At 38.1% G+C, this 23,481-nt stretch overlaps 1 protein-coding gene across 1 annotated transcript; it reads right to left on the reverse strand.

Annotated features, from left to right (window-relative positions):
- Pdia3 (protein disulfide isomerase family A member 3) lies at positions 1 to 23,452 on the reverse strand. The gene is made up of 13 exons (XM_047539844.1): positions 23,147 to 23,452; positions 16,809 to 16,887; positions 14,419 to 14,536; positions 10,401 to 10,508; positions 8,815 to 8,944; positions 5,136 to 5,252; positions 4,731 to 4,856; positions 3,963 to 4,145; positions 3,105 to 3,213; positions 2,083 to 2,211; positions 1,213 to 1,292; positions 675 to 732; positions 1 to 442 (listed from the first exon to the last, which is right to left on the reverse strand). Exons 1-13 carry the CDS (start codon positions 23,311 to 23,313, stop codon positions 329 to 331), a joined length of 1,518 nt encoding a protein of 505 aa, XP_047395800.1. The 5' UTR covers positions 23,314 to 23,452; the 3' UTR covers positions 1 to 328.
- Positions 23,453 to 23,481: the final 29 nt, after the last annotated feature.

The following is a 23,481-nucleotide window of genomic DNA, read 5'->3' on the forward strand; positions in this document are numbered from 1 at the left end:
CACTTTAAAGGGGGCTCATTTATTGTCACTGTTCCAAATGTACAAAAAAAAATTAGAAAATAACCCCCCAACTCAAATTCCCCCACCCCCATAACATTCTTCCCAACACAAATAATTTTTCCCAAAACCAAACACAAACTGGTCCTGGTATTTCCATAAACAGTGCAGCTAAGAAACAGTTTAGATAAAATTTAACAGGATTCAGAGTATATCCATTCTGTCCTCTCAGCCCTGAGAGGTAATAATCCCATATGGATCCCATTCCTCCCCAATGGTTTTCTCATCTCTGGTAGAGTCCTTTTACAAAGTGGTATGTTTGGCTGCTGCTTTAGAGATCTTCTTGTGCCTTCTTCTTCTTCTTGGGTTTTTCTTCTTGAATTATAGGGGGATTTGTAGCTTCTCGTTGTAGATAGCTAATAAAATCATTTAATTCACGGCCACCCTAAAAAAAAAGATTACTCTGAAAATTTAACTTTTTAAAGAATCCTGGATTCTTCCCCCTATTGGAAGACTTTTGAGTTTGAAAAAGCACACTAGCAAACATATTATTGCCATAAATGTTGAAAGAATTTCCAGTTAAACAGATCCAATGAAAGAACTGGATATGCATATATATGTGTGTGTGTGTGTGTGTGTGTGTGTGTGTGTTTAGTGGGGGACAACAATGCACTTACTTCATATTTCTTTGGACTTAGCTTCTTGTTGGCTGGAGAGAAGTAGATGGTAGGAAAACTGGGGATAGAACAAAGAAGAATTTACTAATTTCTGGTTCTCAAGTTAACTCTAATTCCTCAAGTTTCTGGGAATTCTCTTTACGATTTCAAATCTGATTAGATATTATTCTCCATCAGTGACTGAATTACATCTTAAAAACAAACAAAAAAAAACCCTTTATTTTATTTATTTGTTTATTCCTATGTGGTGCTGAGGATTGAACCCAGTGCCTCATATGTGCTAGGCAAGCACTGTAGCAAGACCCTGTTTCTAAATATAAAAAGGGCTGGGTATGTGGCTCAGTGGTTACCCTGGGTTCAATACCTGATACCAAAAAAAGAAAAAGAATAGGTGATTCTGTTCTCAATTTGAATATGAACATGAAAACCCCAAAACCATATCCAATAAAGAAACAGTTGTCTGGTAACTTACAAGCTTACTTTTTCTTGCCAATTACTTAGATTCTTGTGTTAATTTAAAACTTTTTAGTCTACTTACCCTCTGACTTCATATGGAGAAGGCACATCATTGGCTGTGGCATCCATCTTGGCTATGACAATATTTGGGTCTTTGCTGAGCTGTTAATAAAAAGGTTAGACCTTTATTTTTTATTTTTTCAGTATTGGGGATCAAACCCAGGGCCTTAAACATGCTAGGTAGGTGCTACAATTGAGCTACAACCTTAGCCTAGTAAAGATTAGACCTTTAAATTTCAAGTTTTCAGTGACTGAGGCACATTTAGTCAGTTCAGGATTTTAAACAATCTGTCTTCAAACACCTGGTCAAGTTGCTGCTCAGATGGTAAGAGTGGTGATGCTTACAAATAGTACCCAACCTTCCAGCTTTCCTTTCTTCTATTGGCTCCTACATATTAAGACCACATAAAGCTGGGCTTAGTGCTGCACACCTATAATGCCAGATACCTGGGAGGCTAGGACAGGAGGATCACAAGTTCAAGGCAAGCCTGGGCAACACAATGAGGCCTCATCTCAAAAGAAAAAAAAAAACAAGAAAAAAAAAAAAAACCCTACTCATATACAGACACCTTTAAATTTACTTGGCCCAAATAAGACATTATAAGGGCTGATCCAAGTGTTTTAAAATAAAAAAAATATGAGTTCATGTAAGTCACTATCAAACTTCAGAAGTATCTAGATATTTTTATCCATAATCTAGGCTGAGTCTGAAGAGTAGAAGGTTAAAGTGGGTATTTGAAGCACTACAGATTATACACAGTAGGGGGCAGTCAAGAGAGAGTGAGAGAGTGAGTAAACTGGTGGTGGGGGGAATCTACCAGCACCTAAGGAATATTAATATTACATCAATTTCCCACTCAAATTCTATCTTCAGAATAGGATTCAGACTTACCTTCTCTCCTAGTTCTTTATATTTGGGTTCCAGATTCTTACAGTGACCACACCAAGGGGCATAAAATTCAATCAGCACATCTTTATTTTCATTATTCACTATTTCATCAAAATTCTCTGCTACCACTACCTGGAAAACACAAAAGATTCTCTAGTTGTATAGTGAAGAATAAATACACTATTTGTTTCTGGATCCAATCCCTCTCAAATTTGATGTATGAGCCCTGAAAAGAATCAGTCATGGAAAACAAATCGTATTTACAGGCTGTATTGAAGATTATCTTCATTTCCCATTAACCACCTCATTCTCATGTCTATCTTTCCAACTATGTTCAGAAAGTCACAGGAAATATTACTACCTAGCCATTCCTTAAAATAATTTCAAAGCTACAAAACTATTCCTAAGGGTTTTTTTTAAAATATATTTTTTGTTGTAAGTGGACACAATACCTTTATTTTATTTTTATGTGGTGCTGAGGATCGAATCCAGGGCCTCACACATGCTAGGTGAGCATGCTACCACTGAGCTACAATTCTAGCCCTAAGGGTTATCTTGATCTATCTCAAAGAGTAATCAAGCCCAGGAAAATTCTATGGTTTTATATTCCTGTCCCTAATGAATATTATGAGCTCTGCCATTGTTTGTTTATGACTTAAGGAGGTGAGGAGAAAACCAAAAACATCTAGCAAGGTCTCTGTTCAGAATCAGCATTTTTCGAATAAAGAGATGAGGAGGTGCGGGATGTGGTGGTGCATGCCTGTAATCCCAGCAGCTCGGCAGGCTGAGGCAGGAGGATAGTGAATTCAAAGCCAGCCTTTGGATTGGCAAGGTGCTAAGCAACTCAGTGAGACTCTGTCTCTAAGTGAAATAGAAAACATAGATCTGGGGATGTGACTCAGTGGTCAAGTGCCCCTTAGTTCAATCCCTGGTACCCACCCCACCACCACCCCGGCCCCCTGCAAAAAAAAAAAAAAAAAAAAAGGCAACTGCTGATACACATAGTGAGGTTGTGAGTAGTGCACCTTTACAGGCCCATCATTGCTCTCTGGGATAGGCTCAGACTTCAAGTATCTCTTCAGGTTGCCATCAAAGTAATCTTGAAGAAACCTCTCAAGAGCCTTGCCATCACGCCTGCAATTGGAAAGACAGGTCAGATCTGTTTACTCCCATCACAGGATTAAAAGCAATTTCTCTGAATAATTCCTACATATTTTAGCTTCAGTTTCACAGCTGAAATAAAGGAGAGGACTCTATTTCTCAATATATGGAATTAGACTGAATGAGAAACAAATCAACTCATTTTATTTCCAATGTGTTCTTTGTGGATTAGGAAGTTCAAAAGGAAGAAACACTGGTCTCTCGGAGATTGATTTTATGAGACTGAAATCTGATTTTGTTGCTCTGGAGAACAGTGCCATTTATATCTTGTTTTACTGGTTGACTCAAAGATTTTTCTCTTGTCTTAATCCTTCAAAGTGTCAAAGGTAAAGGTAAAAATTGGTCTGGGGTATTAAGATCTTTCTAATCCCCCTGTCTACTTTAGGTTCATGTGGTATTCTAGTAGAAAACACATTCTACTTGACAGGGAAGGGAATTGGTTTCAAACTACATCAATCTCAAAGAGGTTCTCCATTTTTTTCTACTACTTCTAGTGGAGTGCAATCATATATAAATTCCAACCTGTCATCCTTTTGTTAGGGAAATGATTAAGAATCATGATCCTTAAAGTATCTATAAATGAACTGAGAAAATTGAGTCATAGGTCTTCCTATCTTCACATTTCAATGTTGTTCTTTATAAATTCTCAGTAGCATAAAAGGCTTTAACAATTTTCTTGCAGAATCAAATCCGGACGGAACCCATGTTAACTAGCAACTCACGAGAATTCCTCTTGCATGACAAACTTCTCTCCTTTCGCAGTTCTGATAGCAACAACAGGAACTTCGCCAGTAGTGCTCTCCAAGCCAAAATCAGACAATTCATGACTAAAGGTTTTACGGCTAGCTACAGCAAAGTTGAGTTTGTGTCCAGCATCCAGAAATTTCTTTGCCACCATCATTACTCTGTGAGAAACAAGAGATACTTTTGCTAAGACTATGCTAAGCTAGTAAAGAATTTTTGAGGTTAGAAAGCAAAGACCAGGTTCTGTAGTTCTAGGCAGCCCCCTGAGATCAGTCTGAACTTGTGTTCCTGTGCACTAACACAGGAATATTGTATATTTCAATGTCTTACTGAACTTCACTGCCAAATTCGTGGTACCCCATCAACTGGTCCATTATCACTCTATCTTACTATATTATATAACTGTAGAAACTATTGCAGGCCTAATGACTGATCTGAAAAGAAAATTTCTAAGGGTAAAATGCACCAGGAGTTGTAGTGGTGTTTTAAGTGCATTTTACATCAAATTTACACCTTTTACTTTAAGGTTTAGAATTGTAACATCACAAAGGAACGCCTATGGAAGACATGCTCACCAGATTTTGGAAATAGTTTATGCTCTCTGTTCTTATGGCTTCACAAAGTGTTTGGACCTAAATGTTCCCACTCTTATCTGCTCTTACATCACATGGTAATAATACAATTTGAAGGAACTGCTAATACACTAGGTAAACTTGTTTGCAAAGGGAAAACATGATTCTTATTACCTGTTCCTCCAGTAGTTAGAACCTTTAGCATTCTTTTCATAGTCCACATCATAGTAAGCCATAAGTAAGTCCTTGCCCTGTATTAAATCTTTATTGTCTTCTGTCATGTGAGGACAGATACCAAAACTGAAATAAAATAATTAAAAACATTGATAATTTATAGCTATATTATAGAATTATCACAAAATAACTATATCATTTATAAAGGAAGGTCATTTTCAACCTTTAGGACAATACTGAGCAATATACTGTACAGCACCACAATAAATGTTCTAGGGCCTACAGATTATTGCTGTAATATACTTGCATAGGCTATAAGCCACAACATGGCTCTGCTTAATAACTGAAGTAAATAAACTGAAGTGAAGCAAAGAAATTTCAGACAAGGTATAAAGAGGTACTCACATGTTTTCCTGGATAAACTTTTTAATCTTGCTGCTAGTCAATTTCTGTTCTGTATATGCCACACTTTTGTCCTCAAACTTGTTAGCAAGATGTGAAGGACGAAATAAGGTGATGCCCCTTTAAAAAACAAAAAACAAAAAACTTATCAGTGTGATAGGGTAGCAGAGGACCTGGTCTCCTATTGTTCATTTAAAGCTCAGACTATCTACTTTTGCTGCTTTCACTAAGGACAAAGAATTCTTTTTGGAACTGGGCACAGTGGTGCATGTCTATAATCACAGTGACACAAAGGAGGGTGAGGAAGAAGGACTGCAGATTTAAAGTTGCTTCAACAACTTAGTGAGGCCTTAAGCAACTTAGCAAGACCCTGGCTCAAAATAAAAAAGGGTTGGGGATACAGCTCAGTGGTTAAGCACCCCTGGGTTCAATTCCTGGTACCAAGAAAAAACAAACAAAACTCCCCTCTTTACTGGGACCACAAACTTGGCAACATGACTTTCTCATCAATACAGAGATGACTAACCTCCTTGATCTTGAGGGTAATAATTGTGTATAAGGGTTTAATAAACTTTGGCTTGGGAGATTAGAAGACTTTGGTTTCAATATTAGCTCAACCACTAATTTCAATGACATTGGACCAGAGGGTCAATTTAATTCTATGCTTAGGTTTTTCCATCAGCTCAAAAGGGAGTTAGAATGGATGATTAATTTCCAAATCTTGAAAAACAGTAACAGATCCCAGTTTACCTCAAAGCCCAATAGTGTAAAGCAGAACTTGCTCTTATTGGAAACTAATCTTTCACTTGGTAAAAAAAAGCACTTCATTAAATATCTGTAAGAGCCCTTCCAGTTAAAAATGTAAGTAGGCATACAACCATGTAAATATTTAGCTTAAGTTCACATAAAATTCTTTTGTCCTAAATTTCTCCATCCCAATAAATCAGATTTAGAAATTTTTTTTTCTTTTTTCTTTTTTTTTGGATATAGGGAATTAAACCCAGGGACACTTAACCACTTAGCCACATCCCTAGCCCTTTTTATTCTTTTTAAATTTTGAGACAGAGTCTTTTTAAGTTGTTGAGGCTGGTTTTGAACTTGCAATTCTCCTGCCTCAGCCTCCCAAGCAAAAATTTTCTCTTGCTGGTACCACTCGGCCTCACATATTCAGCCAAACTTTACTAAATCCATTGTGACATGTAAGAAAACAAATACCATTAATGTTTAGCTTTTTGTTCACCTTAGATTTGGTTCTGAGTCACAGTTTTTTTTATCCAGTACCACCTCTCCAAGAAAACATGATGGTTCTAATTACTGATATCTGGCCTCTAGTTTCTTCTTTATTCTTTCTCCCCCCACCACATACACCCCCAAACAATTTCATCACTTGCTTTTGGCTACATATTGGCGCCTACAAGTCGTTATATCCCTTTCTCATTCTTCCAAAATATATATATTTTTTCTTTTTGTGATGATCGGAATCAATCCAGGGTCTCATGTGCTAGGCAAGTGCTCTACTGTTGATTTATATCCCAACCCCCTTGTTCTTCAAATAGTTACCTAACTTTATGTCATTAAAACACAGGTATTTTCACAGGACACAGGGAAACTACATAGCAAAACTATATAGCAAATAAGAACCTAATATAAACAATGCTGAACAGGGATTTTTTTTTTTTTTTTTTTTAAAGCATGGTTGTCATTATCAGAGTAATTATTTTCAAGAACAAGCAATTCCAAACAAGATTTTTAATGATGTTATGATCTTGTTATACATAAGGAACTCAAGACACCTTTCCTATAAAACCTCTGTGAGGCTAGTAGACAGGTTTAGGTGGCAAGCATGAGAGACACAGTACAATTAACAAACCAAAAGTTAACAGACTGATGTGGTGTGCTAGCTAATAAGCCACTAGTGACTCCCCAACCATTTATACACCTGGTGTCTCAAACAAAGAAGTAGTAGAGACTAGTGATCAAACCTACCAATCTATAACCAGACTCTATTGCTCAAATTAAGTTCTGCCTCTTGCTAGCTGTGACAATCTAGGCAAATTACTTCTTTGTGTCCTTTTATTCTATAAAATGGAGATAACAATAAAACCTGTCTCATAGGCTTGTTAGGAGGATTAAAATGAGTAATACCAGTAAATGGCACATAGTAAACACATATTTTGTTAAATATAAATAAGTTAACATTAGCCCTTGACACATCTTTTACTTTATATGCCCACTCTGAGTGAGCTCATCTAATCCCATGGTTATAATCATTTAACATGTGATTGACTTGAAGGAATCGGGATATAGCTCAGTGATAAAGTGCTTGACTAGTCATTTACAGAGCCCTGGATTCAATCACCAGCATGGGGGTGGGGGGCACTTCTCCTGAATTCTAGTCTCTTTTATCTAACTATCCACTGGGTTATCACCATCTAGAAAACTCACATGCTTCTCAAACTCACAGTATCCAAAACATCTCATTATGGTTCCTTTCAAATTCATTTGTTTCCCAACTCGATGACTATTGATCCAGTCATCCAATTTGTTAGAAACTTAGACCTTGGATGTTCCCTTTTCATACATAGTTATGACTGAATCCTATTGCTTACATCCTTCCTATTGCTTATATCTTTCCCCTTGCTCCCCACATACCGGGGACTGAACCCAGAGGCACTTAACCACTGATCCATATCTCCAGCTCTTTATTTAGATTCTCCTGTCTTGCCCTATTCTTCTTTCAAAACACTACTGTGTGGGTCCCAGTAACTTTGTTACTTAAATACAAAATTAACCACATTACTTCCCAACTCAAAAATCTTTTTTTTTTTTTTTTTTTTGGGTGTTGGGGATCGAACCCAGGGCCTTATGCTTACAAGGCAAGCACTCTACTGACTGAGTTATCACCCCAGCCCCTCAAAAATCTTTCAATACTTCTCAGGTATCTAAAAGATAAAAATCTAAACTCTTCTGTATAGCATTTAAGGTCCATAATTTGCTCCCTGCTAACCTCTCCAACTTTATCTTTCACTATGGTCTAGTTAACAAGCAGTAGCCTAGTACTCCTGCAGGTTCCAATATGCTGAGGCCATCTTATTCCCCTGCTGCTTTATCTCTACTAATTAAAACAAATTTTTTTTTTTTTTTTTTGCGGTATCAGGGATCGAACCCAGGACCTTGTGCTTGCAAGGCAAGCACTCTACCAACTGAACTATCTCCCCAGCCCTAACAAATTTTTTTTTTTAAGAATAATTTTCATCCCAACCACCATAACCTGCTTGGAAAAAACTCATCCTTCAAAAGTCACTTCCTCTATGAAGCTTTTTCTGATACCATTCCCCATCCCTCCTCCTTTCTGTATTCCTAAAATATTCTGTAGACATTTTATATCATAACAAATATTAACATCCACTTATACCCATATGTATTTGTGTGTGTGTGTGGTGCCGAGAAATGAACCTTGCCTTGCACTCACTAGGCAAGCACTCTACCACTAAGCTATACCCTTAGCCATACACTTACATTTTTATGTATATTTGCTTAAAGTCTCCCCTACTAGATGCCTTTTAGAAGCAACAATAGTTTTTAGCATTTAGGTTAATGCCTACCAAGTGCTCAATAAAACTTTTGGAAACAAAAGACATAAAAATCACCAGTTAGTAGGGCATTCAACTCAGTCACTTACTCTCCATTATCATCATACTCCTTCACCAGAGATTCAACATTGGTATGCGCAAATCGGTAGTTATCCCTCAAGTTGTTGGCTGCTTTTAGGAATTCAGAGTGTGCTTCACTGAATAAATCCTTGAAAAAACCTACATTGAAAATGTCAAACACAAAAAAACAATAAGTGCTAAGAGATAGTCAAGACTTATTTGCTTGTTTATTTTATTTATTTATATGGAGCTGGGAACTGAATCCAAAGGCCTTGCGCACTCTATGTGAGTGCTCACACCTGGTAATTTCAGCTCTGATTGGTCATTTTCAGCTGTACATACTGAGTGCAAGACTTTTAAATTTTTCTGGTGGTTTCGTTTTTTTTTTTTTTTTTTTTTGCAGTGCTGGGGATAGAACCCAGGGCCCTGTGCTTGTAAGCACTTTACCAACTGAGCTATCTCCCCAGCCCCAATTTTTCTATTTTTCAGGTCTGCTTTGTGATGACTACCTGGGATATATGACACAATATTCAGGATAAGAATTCTTCCCCAACCCTGTAAAGAAATATTTTTGAGATGGCCAAGGGAAAGGATTTATCAGAGTTCAAGTCTTCATTCTACTTTTTCAAAACAGAATAAATCTGAGCAAATCATTAACTTTCTTAGTTTCTGGAACATCAGGTGTTAGAAGGATTAAATTAGAAAATATGTCAAAATAATCTATAAATAACTTATTTTTTTCTATGTGTTATCTTTAAAATTTCAAGTCTAGAAAAGTGGTTGAAACATAAATGTCTAATAAATGCCTACTTATTGTTACCTCCTTATAAAATATACAGAATTAGTAAAACCCAGAAAAATGGCTTGGCTTTTACTCAAATTTAAATGATAAATCAGAAAGTTATTTTATTATAGTAATTAGGAAATTAAAAGAAGCACAAACACATGCATACATATTTAAATTTAATTTTCAGTAAAACATATCCTATGTCACATTTAAAAACAAGAGCAAGACTAGTCCCTCTTTTCTGGCTTCCTATTCACCATGATCTCTCTCTCTCTTACAAGATGGCTATAAAAATGTGACAAATCCTAGCAATTTGTTTCTTAAAATTTTAATTCCCCTATTATTGTGAAAACAGCATACATGAGCTATTTATTTATTTCCTCTTGCCTTAAAACCTTATTTTCAGTCATACCTACCTACTAAAGGAGTTAAATCTCAGAATTTAAAAAGTGATAGAGCAAGGTGTGGTGCTGTGCATCTGGTAATTTCAGTTCTGATTGGGGATTCTGGGCAGCCTGAGCAACACAGCAAGAACTGTAATCCCACCCCACAACACCCCCAAAACAAAAACAATACATAGTCAAAACACCTTTTTCTTCTATATTATAGTAATGCTGACCCAATCCTATCAGTTGTTTATTTTTTTAAGCTGCCAATGGGGACTGAACCCAGGGGTACTCTGTCACTGTCCTACATCCCCAGTCCTTTATATATGGAGACAAGATTTTGCTTAGTGGCCCCAAACTTAGTGATCCTCTTGTGTCAGTCTCCCAAATAGCTGGGACCAAGCTGATGATTTTGTGGCATAATTAAATATTTGCTACTTACCCACTACAGAGGCATCTTTATCACTAATGAACTTCTTAAATTCTTCCTCAGTCCTAAGAGGCACTGAAGCTGGTCCTGCCTGCTTCTTCAGGTGGCTGACAATTCCATCTTAGAAGATGAAAGTTACAGAAACACAATTAACTTTGAATTTTTGAGAAGGTAATTATTCATACAATTCAAAATTCAAAAGGTACAAAAGGGGAAACAATGAAGTTTTCTTCCCATCCTTGTCCCTAGTCACCCAGTTTCTTCCACATAGGGTAAGATTTCAGTTTCTTGTATAACCTTCCAAATTTCTTTTCTTTCTTTCTTTTTTTTTTTTAAATGGGAAAACAGAGGCACTAGAAATGTGCTGCACATGCTGCATATGGTGGTGATTGCAGAGCAGCATTCACTTGCCAAAACTCAGTGGACCAAGTACTTTATTTTTTAATCAGTCTGTCTATTATTGTGGTGCAGGGGATCACACTCAGACATGCTAGGCAAGTGCTCTACCTGTGAGCCATATCCTTAGCCCCCTCCGAACATCTTATGTACAAATAAGCAATTACATATTTATTCTTTTTTTCTCTCAGAATAGCAGCATATACATATGCTATTCTTTATTTTTATTATTTTGTTTAACATAGTTTAGAGGTAATTGACATCAATACATAAAGAGCGACCTCAACCTTTTATTAGTTACATTGTGCTTCACTGAATGGATGTACTATAATTTATTTAACCTGCTACAAATGATAGAAATTTGTTTCCAAGCTCTTTCTGCTACACATGATTCTGTATTAAACAACCTTGTATTAATACATACAGAGTATATCTACAAGGCAAATTCCTGTAAGCGGGTTAACTGGTTGAAGTGTGTATGTATTTATAATTGTTAAACTGCCCTCCAAAGAGATTCACCTATTATTTTTAACTTCTACTACCAAGTAAATTCTAGTGCCTACCACATAAAACCTTTAGTAAATATCCATTTTGCAAATAAATTAAATGAATAGACAAATCCCTATTCTTAAGCAATGCATAGTCACCTGTAACCTTAAATTTTTAAAACAAAACAAAGCAAAAAAATGCAGGGACTTGGTTAGCTTATACTGGAATATATAAACTATATATGGAGAATCGCTCCTGTATAGGAACCAGCCAAAATTGCACTTTCTTACAGAGCAGCACTGGGCTGGGTAACTAAAAACATTTTAAAAAGATCATCACATATTGAAATAATCACACTGTACCTCACAAGTACAATCATGTCAATTCAAAAAATTTAAATACATATATTAAAAAACATACACACAGGTAGATATAGCTAAGTGGTAGTGCACTTGCCTCGCATGCTTGAGGCCCTGGATTTGATCCCCGGCACCACAAACATACAGGCGCACGCGCGTGTGTGTGTGCACACCCAGAGGCCTAGTAGGCAGACCAATAGCCGGCCAGGCCATTATTCCACTTCCTCCTAGGGGCCACTAAGACCATTTCAAAGTACAAAACACAGGTCAGATGTGCTACTCCTCCATGATATTCTACCTCTTCCACTCCTTTCTTTTCTAAGTACTATCATTATTTCCTAAGACAGTACTGTTTTAACTCTTTCAACATGACTGAGCCTGTTCTATACTTCTGAATTACTTTTTCCCCCTTCATCTTCTTCCATTTATGGATATTTCAAAAAAGATTTTCCCTCAGAGAGTTTTTATCAATAGATTAGTTGAAACTGGATATGAATTATTTAGTCCACAAGGTAGCTGCCATCACTATATCAGAACATAAATTAATAAACCGAACACCTAAAATTCTCTGGAAGGCAAAATGGAACTGCTGAGTAATCAGTTTAAACAGGAAGCAAAGAGCAAGATTCTTAGAGGTTGCACATGAACAAAACAATCCCTCTTGGCCAAGACTTTATAAATAAGTAGTCAAACATCTGACCTCCTGGTTAGATGCTGAGACACTCTCCATAAGAACTCTATGTGAAAGCCCAAGTGGGAATATTTACCTAGCAGCATTGTGGCTGGATCCATCTAGTTTAGTTAAGACCTGACCAAGTTCTGAAAAAAAATGTATCAATAACTATTAGCCATACCCTTGATTAAACTGATAAAAGCTGAATGTTAAAAATTTGAGTGTTGGTTAAGAGATCTCAGTTGGGCTAAAATACTTATTCATGCATTCTGCAAAGAATTATTGAGTATCCACTATATGGTGGAGAGTCTATGTGCTGGGGACAGAACTGTAAACAAATCAAAGGTTTTACTTTCTTGACAATATAGTAAGTTTCCAAATAAATATGCAATTAAAAAAATATCAAATAGTAGGCAGGTGTGGTGGTGCACATCTGTAATACCAGAGACTTGGGAGGATGAGGCAGGAGGATCTGAAGTTTGAATCTGGCTATATTAGAAATTTAGTGACATTCTCAATGACTTAGCAAGACCATGTCTCCAAAAAAAAAAAAAAGCTGGGAAGCTGGGATATAGCTCAGTGGTAAAATGCCCCTGAGTTCAATCCTTAGTACCAAAAAAATAAATTAAAAAATAAAATTAAAAAATCAGAGAGTAATCAGTGCTATGCAGAGGATTAAGAGGTTGATGAGATTAGACCTCTTGGGATCAAATTTAAACCATGATCGGAGTAACAAAGGAGCAAGCCATTCAAACAAGAGGAAAGATCATTTCAGGCTGTGAATACAGGCAGGGCAAAGGGCCTAAGGTCAAAACAATCTTGAGGTGGAATCAGTTAGGCAGGGGTCATCCTCCCTCCCCTCTAATGGGCACTGAACCCAGAGACCCTCTACCCCTAAGCCACACCTCCAGCCCTTTATGCTTTGAGACAGGGTCTCACTAAGTTAACTGAGGCTGGTCTAGAACTTTTGATCCTCCTGATTCAGTCTCCCAAATTCCTGCGATTACTGGCATGTGCAGCAAGCACCTGGCCAGGGGCCATGTTTTGCAGTGCTTTGTATATGAATAAAATTTCCTATCTCCTAAAATCCCCAAACTTCTTTCCTCTTAGTCTTTCATTATGAAAAGGTAAAATATACAGAATTATGTAATAATAAACACAAGCTGAAACTCTATATGATGTAAGAATTCTTTTTCTTGTTAACTGAGTTCTACAGGATTGAGCTGCCACTTAACCTCTCAAACTTCACCTCTCATCCTTGCTAATCAAATTCTGACCACATGGTATTTCTGGGCCTCCAACCTAGCAATTTTAGTCATACTTTACAGCCTCTTTGCACTTACTTTCCCTGTGCCTAAAAAGCTCTGAGATCTTCTCATCGGTGGCTCCTTCCTATCAGGTTTCAGCTCAAAGGTTTCTTTCCTGACCACCCTATTACTATCAATTCTCCCACCCCCAATCACTATCACATAGTCTGGTTTTATTTTTCTCCTTTAATGTTCTCATTACTATTTCAATTTATCCCATCTACACACATTTTTGACTTCTTAAATTGTTACGAAATATACATAATATAAAATTCACCACTTTAACTATTTTTAAGTATACAGTTTTGTGGCATTAGGTATATTCATACTGTTGTACAACCAGGTCTCTAAGCAAGTGTTCTACCAGTTAGCTACATTCCCTCCCTTTTTTTTTTTTTTAAAGTGTGGGGTGTGAGATGAGATGGTTATTCATATATATTTTTATAACTTGTTTTTTGCTTTCTTCCATTTATTACCCAGAATGTGAGCACCACAAAAGTGAAGCTTATCTGTTTTGTTTATCAATAACAAGCACCTAGTATACAGAATATCTGGCATCACGTAGGTACCCAATATATATGTATTAAGGGCTGGGGTTGTGGCTCAGTGGTGGACTGCTTGCCTAGCATGTGTGAGGCACTAAATTTGATTCTCAGCACCAAATAAAAAAGAATAAGTGCCCTCCTAGATGAGGAATTTTTAAGACTGAAAATATGTTACGTAGAAAAACACATTCTCAGGTTTCTACTGCCGAAAACAAAGTATTTAACAAATTCAGTTTCCCGGATATAATCCAGGATCCTTACCGGCAGTCCTAGGCCCATCATAAGCACCTGCTTCTTCACCATCTCTAAATATCTTCAGGGTTGGATAACCACTGACTCCATACTTATTACAGGTTTCTGTGTTGGCAGTGCAATCAACCTAAAGATTAAAACGCAAATTATTTTGAGATTCAAATACCTGCTGTATTCCCAAAATATTAGAACTGTTAAGTCATCAGAATATCAAGCAATTCTTGGCATACATAGCACAGAACATTAGATTTTTTGGGGGTACCGGGGATTGAACTTAGGAGCACTCAATCATTGAGTCACATCCCCAGCCCTATTTTATATTTTATTTTAGAGACAGGGTCTCACTGAGTTGCTTGGCGCTTGCTGTTGCTGAGGATGGTTTTGAACTTGAGATCCTCCTGTCTCAGTCTCCCCAGCCTCTGGGATTACAGAAGTGTACCACCACACACTTGTATATGGATAAAATTTCCTATCTCCTAAAATCGAACCGAACATTAGATCTTAAAGGTAGACTGGTGTTGGTTTAACTGGTGCTGTTCAAGAAGCATGTGTAACTATTGATACCTTAGACAGATTGTCTAAAAGATTCTTTAAAGTTTAGATTCCTGGGTTTCATACACGACACTAAAAGTACTATTTAAATTTTGCCCTTGGAGTCAGTCGTCTAAAGCAGTGGTCTCTACCTTTTTTTTCTGCTTCAGAACATGTGAGGGGGGGAAAAATCACTTAAATTTTCAATAGTGGCTTACTTCTTTTTCCTTTTTTGCAGTGCTAGGGTTCAAACTCAGAGTGTCACACATACCAGGCAAGTGTTCTCCCTCTGAGTTACACCTTCAGGCCCAATGGTTGGATAGCCACTGACTCCAGGTATTTGTCCATTACTTGGGTAATAATTATTATCAAAGGGATATATGGATGAATACACATAATCAAATAGCTGGAATGGGGTATAACTTAATTTTGCAAATCATCTTAAGAATTGTTAGCAAAGGTATCAATACTTAAACATGCTCCCTGAATTAGTTAGAACGTAGGCTAAATCACAGCATTATAGAGCAAGTGAAAACTATCAAGAAGAAAACAATTTCCATCTATTTAGCTACTTATTCCAAACCAGGCAGTATATATATTATTATCTCCTTAATTTTCACAGGATTCTGAGGTATGATCCATTATGTTCTAAGATAGGTAAACCAAGGTCCAGAATATTAACACATTTATAGTCACACAAAGCAGAAATTAAATTGTGATTACACTTTCTTCCCCTATGGCAAGCTGCTTGACATCAGGATTAAACGTAGTTTCCAGAAATAGCCATATATATGTATGTAAATTTGAGGTTGACAGAAATATGAGCTTTTAGAGTAGAACAACTGAGTTTACTACAGAACAATGCCAAGTTCTTGAAACATTACTTTAACTGTAAAAAACAAATACCAAGTTTATATTTGACTAGTTGATTACATACTCATGCCACTTTCTTATTCACTGTGAATATCATATGGAAGTTTAGGAAATCCATTTACTCAATAACTTTCCTCTAACCTTCATAGTTGTACTTTTACTGTTTATATTTGCCCCTTAATTCCTATTTATCATATAGTTTCTTTCTTTTTCTAAGTACTGGGGATTTGAATCCTGGGTGCTTCACCATGAAACAACATTTCTATGCTTTTCTGAGACAAGGTCTCACTAAGTTGTCTAGACTGGCCTCAAACTTGTCTCCTACCTCAGTCTCCCGAGTAGCTGGGATTACAGGTGTGTGCCACCATGCATGGTTACCCTATAGTTTCTTTCTTTAAAAAAAAAAAAAAAAAAAAAATGATGTGGAATTTGTGATTAAAAAAAAATTTTTTTAAACATTTTTTTTTAGTTGTTGATGGATCTTTATTTTCTTTATTTACTTATATGTGATGCTGAGAATCGAACCCAGTGCCTCACACATGCTAGGCAAATGCTCCACCACTGAGCTACAACCCCAGCCCTATAGTTTCTTTCTTTTTCTTTTTCTTTTTTTTTTTTTTTTTTTGGTACCAGGGGTTGAACTACATCCCCAGCCCTATTTTGTATTTTATTTAGAGATAGGGTCTCACTGAGTTGCTTAGCACCTCCCTTTTACTGAGGCTGGCTTTGAACTCTGGATCCTCCTGCCTCAGCCTCCCGAGTTGCTGGGATTATAGGTATGTGCCGTCACCCAGCCCTACAGTTTATTTCTCATGCCAATAATTACCTAGTCTTTTTTTTTTTTTGATACCATAATTAATACAATAGTCAGATTTGTCCATAAACTAGTATTCACCCTTCTTAGCACCATAAGAGTAGAGAAAATGAATGCTAATTGTATATACTATTATTTAAAATACTTCATACCTTTTAAGGAAGAATCCACTTTTACTCACCTTTGCTAGTGGAACTATTCCTTTTAATCTGGTAGCTGCTGCTTCATACTCGGGGGCAAGCCTCTTGCAGTGTCCACACCTATATAAATGTAAAAAAGTCAATTCTCAACTTAATCCTACAATTTTTAAAATGTCTCTCTAGGAAGAATCTCAAACTGTAACACTATTTTTGAACTACTAGATGCTTCCCAACGCAAAAACATCACTCAAGTATTATCATTATTGCCAATATAAACCAGAGCTCTCAGAAGATAAAGGTCTTATCTGAAGCCCAGGTAGACTCTATAACATTGGTGTAGTCCAAGGGCAACATCTATTTTCTGAACTGAAAATATATTGCACCAGGCACCATGGTGCATACCTACAATCCACTGCGAAAGCAGGAGGATTACAAATTCAAGGGCACCTTGGGCAATTTAGCAAACCCTGTCTTAACAGGGTTGGGGATGTAGCTCAGTGGTAGTGTGCCCCTAGGTTCAATCCCTAAGGTGGCCAAAAAACAAGAGTCCTGGAAATTATAGTCAGAAGTATAAGTCAAACTAAAGAGGGAAAGGATTCAAGCCCATCTGACCAACTGAAGAGATCAAAATGAAATGAATAACACCAATTCTGGCAGCATTCCCTGAAGGAAGGTACATTTTCCCTTAGGAAACCGGCACTTTGGTTCTTAAAAATATAGTGACTAAGGAGTTTGGGAGTGGTAGAGCTCTTGCCTAGCATGCACAAAGCTCTAGGTTCAAGCCTTAGCACCTCTCTCACACACACTCATACCAAAAGTGATTGAAACCTTATAAGGTCCCAAGCATAATACTCTTTAGGAATCAACATGGGCATAGTGGTACATGACTGTAATCCCAGTTACTCAGGAGGATGAGGCAGGAGGATCACCAGTTTGAAGTCAGCCTGGGGAACTTTGGAAGACCCTGTTTCAAAATAAAAGGGGTAGAATGCTTGCCTAGCCTGTACAAAGGTCCTAGATTTAATTCTCAGGTCAGGGTGGGGTACACAACAACAATAAACTTCCTTTTCTCCATTTACAATAACTCTTTTTGACCAGAAGCACAGTTTGAGGGGTAATGGAAAACAAGGTCCAAAAAGCACTGATTTAATATTAATAGGTACTCTATCAGCTTACTAGAGGCCTTTTTATTCTCAACAGACTTCCAACACAGTATTAGAATGATATAGTTAAGATGGCAAGCCTGAATTTTAGTTACACAGTTCACCTGTCTATGAGAACTGTTAAAAGCATGTAAACTGACTACTTTTCCCAGAGGGCCACCAGAAGCACCTGGTCCTCTGCCCGAAAGGCCTAACAATCCCACAGGTGCATTGTACATGCAATGGGGTAATATATTCTTATCAGTGAACGGCTAGCACCAGCTGTACATCATCTTTTCAAAAGTCAATGGGTTGCACAGGGATCACTTTGAGAATGTTAAGGAGTTCTGCAACCTTCCCAGAGAGCAAAAACAGAAAACAGAAGGAAAAATTAGGGAAGGAACATGAACTAATATAGTTTACTCCTAAAATTATTTAAGACGAAGGACTGTAAGAGCTTATATTCTCCAAGGTTTTCAGAGTCCTATTCAAAATCTATTATGAAAGAGTTTAAGCAAAGGAAGAGTGATGAAAAGGAAGATTGTAATAGTCTATGCTACAGGGTCACATATATATTTACTAAAAGTATAAAAGGCTTAAGTGATAAACACCAAGTTCAGGATGGGGGAGGCATTAGATGGGAAAGAAGTACACAGGGGGTCTCAACTGTATTGATTTTGTTTTTCAGACTGAGTGGTCTTCTCCACTGAGTTTCAGGACAGCATTGTATAAGGAGTAGTATATTAAGGAATAAATGATATTTCTTATATAGTACTTTATAGATGCATTTTTTTTCCTGAAGTTGAGATGTCTTACATTCATATTACACTTTCAATGGCAGCATTTCTTTCTTAGTGAGACATAATGGTTCCTCTCTCAGTGACAACTCAGATATGCCATTTACTATATCCTCTGTATTCCTTTAATCTTAAATAATAAACTAAAAGCTAGTATACTTGGGTTGTAACCAAAGCACACAAATTCCAATTGATTCAATGTAATAAAATAACCAATTTACCTAAGAAATCCAGGTTTGGTGGAACATAAAAAGCATTCAAAGGTTTTTAGGAATGCATTTCAGGGCTGGTGACATAGCTTGCCTAGCATACTCAATACTCAAGGCTCTGGGTTCAATCCCCAGTAGCACATGCACTTTAAAAAAAGCATTTTAAAGAGTGTGAGAATTGCCAGGAATGGTGGTGCACGCCTATAATCCCAGTGGCTCGGGAGGCTGAGGCTGGAGGACTGTGAGTTCAAAGCCAGCCTTAGCAACTTAGGGACGCACTTAGCAACTCGGCAAGACTCTGTCTCCAAATAAAATATAAAAATGGGCTGGGGATGTGGTTCAGTGGTTAATCACCCCTGAGTTTAATATTCTGTACCAAAAAATGAGTGTGAGAACTGGGTAGGGTGCTAGACATAGTGGTGCACTCCTATAATCCCAGTGACTCAGAAGGCTAAGGCAGGACTATAAATTTGAGGCCACCTTGGGAAACAACCCTCTCAAACTTAAAAAATAAAAAAGGCTAGGAATGTACCTCAGTGAAAAATTGCCCCTGGTTCAATTTCCAATAATGAGAAAACAGAGAAAGAGGTGGAGATGATATCTTCAGAGAACTATGAAGACTTTTTTTGAGATCTAATAAATGTGAATGTATATATGGGTATAATGACTGTGTTAGCTATATATAGGGCTGACAGGAAAGGAAAAAGCAGAGGCAAGAATAAAGCCACCTAGCTGGGCATGGTGGCGCAAGCCTGTAATTCCAGGGATGCGGGAGGCTGAGGCAGGAAGATCGCATGTTCAAGGCCTGGCTCAGCAACTTAGTGAGATTCTGTCTCAAAAAATAAAAAGGGGCTGGGGATATGGCTCAGTGGTTAAGCTCAGTGGTTAAGTGGGTTCGATCCCCAGTACCAAAAATAAAAGAACAGAGTCACCTAGAAGATAACATATTTCACACAGCAAACAATGAAAATCTGGACCAGAAAGGCAGAAATGAGAATAAAGTGACAGAAGAGAGGTTTCTGTTGACTTTCTATTGTAGTAACTGTCAAGGCTAAATGAATGGAGTTAGTAGTTTCACCTTGAAGAGAAAAAATCGTACAAAATAGCTATTAGGTCAAACCAGTTGATGTCAAACCTACATGCAAATAAAAAAATATTCATGGAACATTAAAATAAAAATTATGTATGATGCCAATGAGAATTCCCATGGATGCAGGGAAAAAAACCAGATGATGTGTGAGCTGCAAGGCTGGGACTATAAGCCACTGCTCTAAGCATCAGCAATATCCCTAAGTTCAACAAATGCACAAAAGGCATTTCAGTGAGGTTGACCAAGATTGTCCTCTTCAATCTGACAGGAATGGAAGTCAGGTAGAATTTATGGAAAATCGGGGTTATACAGATCTATCAAGATCTACCATGATCTCTTTCACCCATCCCTAGGCAATATTAAAACACAAAGAATACACCTACCCTCAGGGATGGTACCTAGGGTCAATAATTCTTCACCCAACAATCATTATTTCATGGCTGCCATGTGCCAGATGCTATTATTTTAACATCTGATAGAAAAATCTATAGTCCTTTCCCTATAGGAATACCAGTCTGGTAGAAAGATCAACTGGTTAGTTGTCCAGGGAAGGAAAAAGTGATTGATAAGCTAAATATTGATATTGAAAAGATTAAAACTGGCAGTGTGTGTGGGGGGGGAACCCGAGTAAAGAAATAAACAGAATATATAAAAAAAAATATTATGGTGGATATGATGGTGCACACCTCTAATCCCAGCTACTTGAGAGGCTGAGGTAGGAGGATCACAAGTTCAAGGCCAGCCCAGGTAATTTAGAAGATCCTGCCTAAAACAAAAAAGGGCTGGGGATGTAGCACAGTGGCAGACCACTTGCTTAGTGTGTAAGAGGCCCTAGGTTCAGTCCCCAGTACCACAGACACATACAAATGTATTTCATTTTATTTTATCCACATAATCCTTTTCTTTTCCCAGTGCGGGGGATCAAAACTCATGAATGCTAGGCAAGTGTTTCACCATGTAATTATATCCCCAGTCCCACATATCATACTAGAAACACTGTATATCAAATATCATTATTAGTGTTAGAAAGTAGTAAAATCAATTGGGGTTGTGGTTTAGTGGTAGACCACTTGTCTAGCATGAGCAAGGCCTTGGGTTCCATCCTAAGCACTACAGGGAGATTTAAAAAGTTTAGAGGGTAGCACAGAAATCTACAACATAAGTAGATGTTCAGGATTTAAAATTAACACTGATTAATATATTTTTGAAAATTATTATATTTTATGGGGCTATTTATCCTTTCCCTGTAGAAATTCAGATAATCCTATCCTTATAAATATATACATGATTAACTTCATAATGGAAACCATAGTCTACAAAGTAAACTTCAAACAAATCTTTCACTTTCACTTGTAAAATGAAAGTGGAAAAAAACCTAAAGAGAAAAAGAACTTGCTCAAAATAGGATTATTTTACTCTTAATAAGGAATCTTCAATTGTTCCTAGCAGGAGATGGTACTTCTGATCTGTGCAAAGGAGAATAGCAGTAAGAAAACACTTCCAGATGACATGTTAATAATTAAAAATAGAGGAGGAAATAAAGACATTATCAATAAGAGACTTCCTTGACTCTGAATCACTCATTCAGAAAGCTGATCCTTCTTTCTGGCATTGCAGAAGATGACCTTATCTTCTAAACCAATTAAAGGCAGACACCACAGCAGAAGTCTGCCCAATTCTTGGGATAGTAGGGTGCATGATGGGATATGTAGTTTTAAGGGAAGCACGTGCAACAATTTAAAGTAGAAAAGAATGCCTTTAATTGGAAAATTTAAAAATTTTGCTTTAAACTATAGTCTAATGGCCCAGAATTCTCCAACAATTCCTAAACTGTTATATGACCCCTAAAGTCAAAGAACCACCCAGTGACATCCCCTCAAAATGAACAGCATGATTATATAATTAAGAGTTATTTCCAAAGGAGAACATGAGTTCTAGAGATGTATAAATACTTATCTATAGTATGTAATCAGTCCTGTCAGCCACAAGAATGCCCTGGCCACAAAATCTGTCACAAGCTGAAAATACAAGTGAACACTTCTAACACATCCTTTTGATTCAGGTGGTCTTTACTATAGGACTTTTGAGTGTGACTCTGAACAAGTCAGCTGAGCTGAATAAGTGAAGACCTGAATCAGAAGTAAGTAAAAGTTATACACTAACTTTGTTGTTTTACTGATAATTTTGAATAGTCTTTAACTAAGGGTCATTGTGCCAGGAGGGGAAAAATTAAGTATTATAATTAGCATGGATCTACTGAGCTTTAAAATAATTATGGTTTGCTCTGGTAAGATATGAAGCGAACAGCACCACCACTCAGGATGACAGGGTCTGAAATCCTACTTGCTCTCCCTTCCCCTCCAGACATATTTTAATTTTAATTCTACTCTAAGGAATTCACTCTTGTTGGGTTAAGTTACCCTAAAACAGGAGTACTCCTCTTAATACTGGCTACTTTTTCAGAAATCCTAATTAAAGCTGACAACGGTCAGATTCTGATGGAAATTATTCTTGTTCACCCAGCCTTTCTTTTTTGTCAGAGATCTCTGCCAGTGCTGAGAAATAAATGATGAGCTTAAGGTAAAAACTGTATGCAATGGACAAAATAATTGCCTGCCTCAAGAAAGCACTTATGGCCATTCTGCAGTCACTGACTGATTGACCTTGGATAGAAACGAACCGCCGTGGGTCTGGGGGCCAGAAGAAAGTAAATAGCTTGGGGGCCAGGACCTCTATGCTTTGCCGAAACGTTCGCTTCTCTCCAAGGCTTCGGGATGCCTCCTCTGCAGAGTGGAGAGCTTTTATACTGACTCACCTAGAGACTGAAGATACATATGGAGGGGGAGGGGATGGTTAAACCCTCTGCAAATAGGAAGTACCGCAAGAACTCAGAGGTATGGATGTGGCCCTGCGCGAGAAAAGCCTTCGGGTTTTTCTTCCGGGGTCTTGCTCCCAGGCGATCCATGGCGACTCCTCCGCTTTCGACAAAGCACCTTCCAGCTTCCTGGGGATGGGAACTGGCCGGCAGCAGCCTGGCCCGCTGGAATGATGGAGGACGCCGAGGCTACGTAGGCCCTACCGTTCCGCGCCCTGCCCCAGGCCCAGCTGGCCCTCCCTCCCACCCCGGCAGAGTGGCCTCACCAGGGCGCGAAGAACTCGACCAACATGAGGCCGGCAGAACCCGTGTCGGAGATGCGACTCTCGAAGTTGTCGTCTGTGAGTTCCAGCACGTCGGAGGCAGCGGCAAGACGAGCCGCAGCGAGGATGAGCGCCACGCCCGGGAACGGTACTAGGCGGCGGAGGCGCATGGCGGTGAAGTGAGGCGAGGGCGGCCGGGAGGGTTGGGGCTCGGCGGGGGCTGCGGAGGTCCAGCCGACTTCCACGCACCGGCTGCCTGTGCTCGCGGGTCTGGCTCAAGCGGACCTGCAGCCGGAGGTCCCAACCCCCTAGCCCGACTCGGGCCGCAGTGTGGCAGT

Source organism: Sciurus carolinensis, chromosome 2 (genome assembly GCF_902686445.1).
Source record: "Sciurus carolinensis chromosome 2, mSciCar1.2, whole genome shotgun sequence".
Taxonomy (NCBI): Eukaryota; Metazoa; Chordata; class Mammalia; order Rodentia; family Sciuridae; genus Sciurus; species Sciurus carolinensis.

Coding starts and splice junctions, on each gene's coding strand:
- Pdia3 (XM_047539844.1), bottom strand. CDS start 23,313: ATGCGCCTCCGCCGCCTAGTACCGTTCCCGGGCGTGGCGCTCATCCTC. Junction 8,945..10,400: donor TAAAGATGCCTCTGTAGTGG/GTAAGTAGCAAA, acceptor TTTTCAATGTAG/GTTTTTTCAAGGATTTATTC. Junction 3,214..3,962: donor GTCATGCAAGAGGAATTCTC/GTGAGTTGCTAG, acceptor TTCCAATTGCAG/GCGTGATGGCAAGGCTCTTG.